Source organism: Diachasmimorpha longicaudata, chromosome 4 (genome assembly GCF_034640455.1).
Source record: "Diachasmimorpha longicaudata isolate KC_UGA_2023 chromosome 4, iyDiaLong2, whole genome shotgun sequence".
Lineage (NCBI taxonomy): Eukaryota > Metazoa > Arthropoda > Insecta > Hymenoptera > Braconidae > Diachasmimorpha > Diachasmimorpha longicaudata.
In genome coordinates this window covers 7514426-7520283 of record NC_087228.1, presented here as the reverse complement: position 1 = coordinate 7520283, position 5858 = coordinate 7514426, and the positions used below count along the sequence as shown (strand labels likewise).

The 5858-nt window shown below is 41.8% G+C and overlaps 3 protein-coding genes across 4 annotated transcripts; 1 reads left to right on the top strand and 2 right to left on the bottom strand.

Annotated features, from left to right (window-relative positions):
* Positions 1–18: 18 nt before the first annotated feature.
* LOC135161468 (nucleolar protein 9) lies at positions 19–2154 on the bottom strand. Its single transcript, XM_064119058.1, has one exon. It carries the CDS (start codon positions 2152–2154, stop codon positions 373–375), a length of 1782 nt encoding a protein of 593 aa, XP_063975128.1. The 3' UTR covers positions 19–372.
* A 156-nt stretch (positions 2155–2310) lies between these two features.
* On the top strand, positions 2311–4152 carry LOC135161473 (U11/U12 small nuclear ribonucleoprotein 48 kDa protein-like). Of its 2 annotated transcripts, none has more exons than XM_064119070.1 (5): positions 2311–2445; positions 2540–2708; positions 2789–2851; positions 3276–3420; positions 3519–4152. In XM_064119070.1, the coding sequence occupies exons 1-5, from the start codon at positions 2350–2352 to the stop codon at positions 4045–4047; spliced, it is 1002 nt and encodes a 333-aa protein (XP_063975140.1). In that variant the 5' UTR covers positions 2311–2349; the 3' UTR covers positions 4048–4152. The 2 variants fall into 2 exon arrangements, with proteins under 2 accessions (XP_063975140.1, XP_063975139.1); XM_064119069.1 differs by having other exon boundaries at positions 2341–2475.
* On the bottom strand, positions 4143–5616 carry LOC135161475 (BRISC and BRCA1-A complex member 1-like). Its single transcript, XM_064119073.1, has one exon. The coding sequence runs from the start codon at positions 5599–5601 to the stop codon at positions 4690–4692; it is 912 nt and encodes a 303-aa protein (XP_063975143.1). The 5' UTR covers positions 5602–5616; the 3' UTR covers positions 4143–4689.
* Between the last annotated feature and the right edge of the window lie 242 nt (positions 5617–5858).

Genomic DNA, 5858 nt, shown 5'->3' with positions numbered 1-5858 from the left:
TCAGATTTAACAAGCAAAGATCGACGTGTAATTACGAATAATTGAAATACATAATTCTGCATTATGGGAATTTATTATAATTCAGTAATTGTTCATTGTCCAGGAGATTCATTGGAACGATCAGTTTTTTATTGATAATTTTTTTTATTCAACAGCTGTACACTTGAAAATTCGCACTTTCGACGATTGACCCCGTTTTGGTGAATATCTTGAAATCTAAGGAAGGTAACGAAATTTTGATCATAAACTTTTTTATGGAAAAAATTGAGGGCTACAACAAATGTCATTACAAAAAATCCGGTATCTCTCTTAGATTCGGAGATATTCCTCAAAAACTGCACTGCCTGACATTAATCAACTCTTACTGGGCTTTCACTTCCCAATGATATTGGCAAAAAGTGCTTTGGCCTTCTCCTCCTTTCCCCTCGCCTCACTCCACTCCTTCCTGTTGCGTGCAAACAGAGAAACATTAAGTTTCGTGGAGATGAGTCTCCCTGTTTTCGTTGAATTCATAGCCTCCCCAGCTGCAGCGAGCTCCTCCATGATATGAATCTTCTGATTGTCCTTGGAGTACTGCCAAATTTTGTCGAGACATCTGGAGCCATGTGTACCACAGGCCAGTGTGACCCAGTGTCCCTTGAGCTGTTTGGCTAATTTATCTCTGCTCTTTTCCCCCACAAATTTACTATCCATAAAAGCATCCAATATTCTGCTGCCCTTTGGATCGCTGAAGAGTGCAGCCAGCTCGTTCCCATCTATGGAAAATATGGAGTTGACGATCTTGATGGGCTTGTTGAATTGAAGAATGGCTTGGAGGATCAGACTGCCATGGAGATGCAGAGGTATGGTCCTGCTCTGCTTTCTTGCAGACTCCAACTGCTCAAAGGTAACTAATCTGGAGGCCAAAGGGACAAGGAAGAGCTGCCGTTCCGTTGGCTCATCGCAATGCAATTCCTTCGAAACAACACTGACGAAGGGTCCCTGCTTTGCCTGCAGTCGTAAACAAGCGTTCGCCAGACTCGACAAGACCCCGGTGTGTTGCCTCTCTAGGATATCCGAGAAATACTCCGAGATCTCAGTGAAGATCGTCTCAAAGTCCTCCTTCGTGGGGCAGTGATCCATCAGCCTCTGGACGGTGAAGTTGGCACTTTTCATCAAGGACAATTCCTTCAAGTGCCCAGCGAACAACATTTTGAAGATTTTTCCGTACATTTTGATATCTGCAGAGGCTAAACAGGTTTCCAGGAGTCTCAGAGAACTTTCTGTGTCGAAAATGTTGGATAAACTGTCTTCCGAATTTTCGTTGAAGCATTCGGAAATAATTTTTTTAATTATTGAACGTGTCAGCTTTGCATCCACGTCCTTTAACGTTACAATGTACGTTTGAAGTAAACCTGAGGTTAATTGTTCCTTTCCGAATTCCATGAACTTGGGCCATCGCAGCAGACGATTTCCTGCGTCTGTTAATAAGTCTGTGTAACTCTGGATGACTTCCCTTCGTTGTGTCAGTATCACTGTCTTTTTTTTCTCATCCTCTCTGTCTATCAGACCCCCCAAACAGTGGATTGATGTTCTCAGGATATGATTGGCGTACGGGTCGTCAATAAACTCCTCAATGTTGTTTATCATGTACTTGCTAAGCTTGATAGTTATATCGTTGTACTTTGCCACTTCCTCCACTGCAATTGGCACCTCATCTTTCAGTGGCTCAGACTTGGATTTTCGGTTTCCTCTGTCTGCACAGGTCTGAATAATCCTCTCCAAGACGTGACTGGCAAATCTGTCACTGCATATTGGCCTCAATGTCGGGCTAAAAGCATCGCTGATCCTCTGGATAACCTCCAGACTTGCGTATTTCATGAGTGTGTCCAGGACTAACGAGCCCACCTGGTTCTTGGCGTAAGCCACCTCGTGGTCGATCGTCTGCTCGAAGACATTGTTGACGAACATCAGCTTGTCATCCATAGTGGAAAAATCTGTGCGAAGCACCTCCATTATTCGTACCATGTATTGATAGCTGTCTGAGTCCAGTTCACTGCCATGTCCTGGATCTCGTCTTCGGGCGAGTTTCTTCGCCATCTGATTTGCTGAGCGTTTTTTCTTCCTCTTGAGGCCTTTAGCCTGATTATTTTCAGGATTATCTGTTGCTGACATTGTTTGGACACTCGGGACTCGACTTGTTTACACGACTTGAACTAGTGCAGTTGTGGGAGATAACATAACCTCAATTCGCAAACACGTGTGACTGTGGCACGATAGCCAGGGAGTGGAAACTAGATTACACAATGGTGTATACATTGAGGGGAGCACGCCAATGAGACTCATTACTTTGTTAATTATCAACTGACAATGGAAGACAGTTTGATAAGTCGTGACCAAGAGATCGATCTCCTCACAAATTTCACTACAAATACGAAAAATGAGTTGAATGGAATATTGTTGAAGGTGGGGTGGAGCGAGAGGAGCATTGCAGATGTAGGTTATCTTTATTATTATGAAATCAAGTGAATTTTTTTAACATTGAACACTCTTTTTCTAGATTTCTCCTTCAATAATCTGCCCATTCAACTCCTCGCACCGACTGCATCCTGAAAGCGTAGACAATCATATTGAAAGTTGTCTCTGGAAAGCTGAAGGATACAGCAGAGACGATGTACCTTTATCGACGGCTTCAGTCCCCCCCGATGCACCCACTTGTATAAAATTGGGTAATTAGTAGATTTTAAATTAATTTTAATTAATTAAATAAGCAAAGATGTAAAAAAGTGCTCGTGATGTCCCTTTGCAGATGAAAAAATCATACAGGAAATTCTCCAGGAGACAAAGCCCCCCGGTGCACCTGCCACAGAAGGTAAACTCAGAAATAACTCCACTAGAACATTCCAGATAAATTTCTAAATATTTGGATTTTTTACAGAGGATAGTGATTATGATAATTCTTGCACAGGACTTGCTATATCCTTTTTTTATATCCTTTGAAACTCAAATACTGTTCGTCATTACTTCATGGCAATGCAGCACGTACGAAAAAAAATGTCAGTGAATCCTTGACAACTTATTTTCCCCATAAAAATATTTTCTGTAAATATTCTACTTGAATTCTCAAATATCTTTCCTCGATTCTTTTCAATGACAACAGAAAGGAAAATCAGAGAATATCGAGGATATCTGTTTCATTTTTTAAAATAATTCCTGAACTAATTTTTTTTTTCACGTGAGCATTTGCCCCAGTAATTCCTCTTATTTTGTTGTCTTCATTGAAAAAATTGAAATAGGTGAGGACAGTCGGTTGATTCCACGCACCTCAGACAGACTGTTAAGTGATTTTACCCCCGAGGAACGAAGAATCCTCTACGACTACGTGGTATCCCATACAGAGCCCCCAGATATTGGAGAAGACATTGCTGACCTCAATAGAACGTGAGTGACTATTTACTTTCAGTAATTGATATGTTTTTACTAATAAAATGATTTTATTCGCCATTTTGCCGCGTTAATCTGAACTTTATGGTACGCAGGCATCGAGATGAAGCTGGTAGATCATCCTATCTGGAGCTTTTGGCTCAGGAAAGGAACTTGAAGAGAAGGAGAGTTAAACATCGTGGGGTGCACACGAATAAAAAATCGCAGACTGAGATAATGCGAGAGGTTATACATCAGCAGATGGAGATGCTGTCGGAGTACCTCGTCGAGAAAAATCAGTCTACCGAGGTCTTGTCGAATGCAGGAGATGACAGAGGCCCCAGGAATGGGGTTGAACCCGTGAAGGAGGACAAAAGGGACACGAGGGATCGAAGCCACTCGAGATATGATCGAAAGTCCAGGAATATTAGGAGAGACTCTGATGATTTTATTTCGTCTGAGAGGACAAAACATTCCAAACACTCGAAGTCTTCGAGAAGTCGCCCACATTCACAAGGACGAAAGAAGCATAAAAAACACCAGAGAAGTTGTTCAAGAGATCGGGATAGGCACAAATCGGGATTCAGGAATCGATCGAGGAGTCGAGAGGAGAGACATTCGAGGAAACGAAGGAGAAGCCCATGAAACTGAGGATTTTTTGTAGAAATGTACTGAAAATTTTGAAGACGATGAAGTGTAAAATATTTTCAGGTACAAAAATAAATTAATTTTATGGGTAATTATTTTTAATCATGAAACATATACTATTTATTCATCAATCAGGCTTTCCTCAACTCCTCCATACCCATTAATTATCAATACGTAATACAAATTGTACTGTCTCGGTCGTGGAAACAAATTATTTTCCAATCCACATTTCGTGCCAAGGGAACTGAGGGTTCAACCGGTTGAGCAGTGTAATTTAGTTTTTCAACAACAAATATTTGTTTACGCAATAAACATTACAGAATTATAAAACTAGTGATGAAGTGGGCTAGTTGTCAAATATTTCAAATAATTCTATCGAACAATCCATAATCTTCTGTCCATTCTTTGTTTAAAATCAATTTTTCGAGTTCCTCGAACAGAAGATGGAACTAATTTCAACTGCTGAATCAATAAAAAATTTCTCAATCTTCATGAATAATCCAGCAGAAACTGCTGGTAATCGTCACTGACTGTCCAACATATTGAAGTCTCGAGAAGAGGGCATGGTAAATCCCCACGAAAGCTTCCCAACCCCAAAGTCCACTTCACCACTTCCCCGGACAAAAAATAGTCTCATCTTCAAACATTAGTCTGAATATCTGAAATATCCCCTAAACACTGAGGCACATAACACGTATCATCCTGCTTCGGTCGTTGCAAGGGATGCGCCAGTAGCTTCGCCATGGTGTTGTGAAGATTTGCAGGATTCCTGGCCACTTCGAAAATGAATGAATTCTGTTTAACGTCCAGCTCTCCAAGTTTTGTGTACACCTCCTCGCACTCGTTATCCTCAGTGACTTTCTCGTGAACATAAACAACGTCAGTAAAGAAGTGAGAGTTCTCCATGAGGGTCGTAAAGCACTTGGAGTCAGAGAATTGAGGAATGCAATGAGACCTCGCGTAGATCAGAATAACACGAGTGAGGGATTTGGGTCGTCTGGAGCTCCACTCCACGTCCACTTTTTCGTTGATCAGTCGAAAGCACTCGGTGAGATCGTACCTGGTGGAGTTCTCCTCCACCTGGACCTCTTCAATTCTGTCAAGATGGTTTACGAGGATTTTGGGGTTGTCGGTGAAGTCACAGATCCACTGGCAAGTGTCATCAGACAATTTCATGATTGCGTACTCGTGTTTTTTGTTGATTGACCCCTTGGCACTGATGAACACCTCGACAACGCGTTTTATCATGTGAAGGGGAGGGAACTTGGCTCCAGAGCCTATTTCAAAAGGAGTGCAGTCTGTCTCTCTGACGGTGTCCACAACGAAAATAATTCTCTCTGGAATGTCTCTGTGGGCTTCGTGAGACGATAGGGACGAGACATCTGTGTGTCTCACCTCTTCCTGATGTCTGGATGCCCTCAGGGTCATCCTCGATGGGGAGTCTTCCTCCGGACGATCGTGGGAGTTTGAATTCCTGTCTGTGGTTGATATCGCCTCGAATTTACGTGACATCGAACGAATCTCGTCATTATGCTCTTGTTTATCTGTCATTATTGATGATTTCTCACCCTGAGAAATTTTTTTATTGATCTTACGTGAATTTCACTGAGTTTATTCACGCTTTTTGTTAACTATCACCTGTTATGTGATGTTCAGGCAGAATTTATTCATCGAATTGCTTCTTTTCGTTCGGAATAATGGTTTTTGAACGTGTGGAGATTTGAGGTTAGGAACACTTACTGTTTGCGCGGGTCTGCGCAGTGACGTGCCAGCACCACTTGTAGGTGTTCTTGGAACTGAACAATATC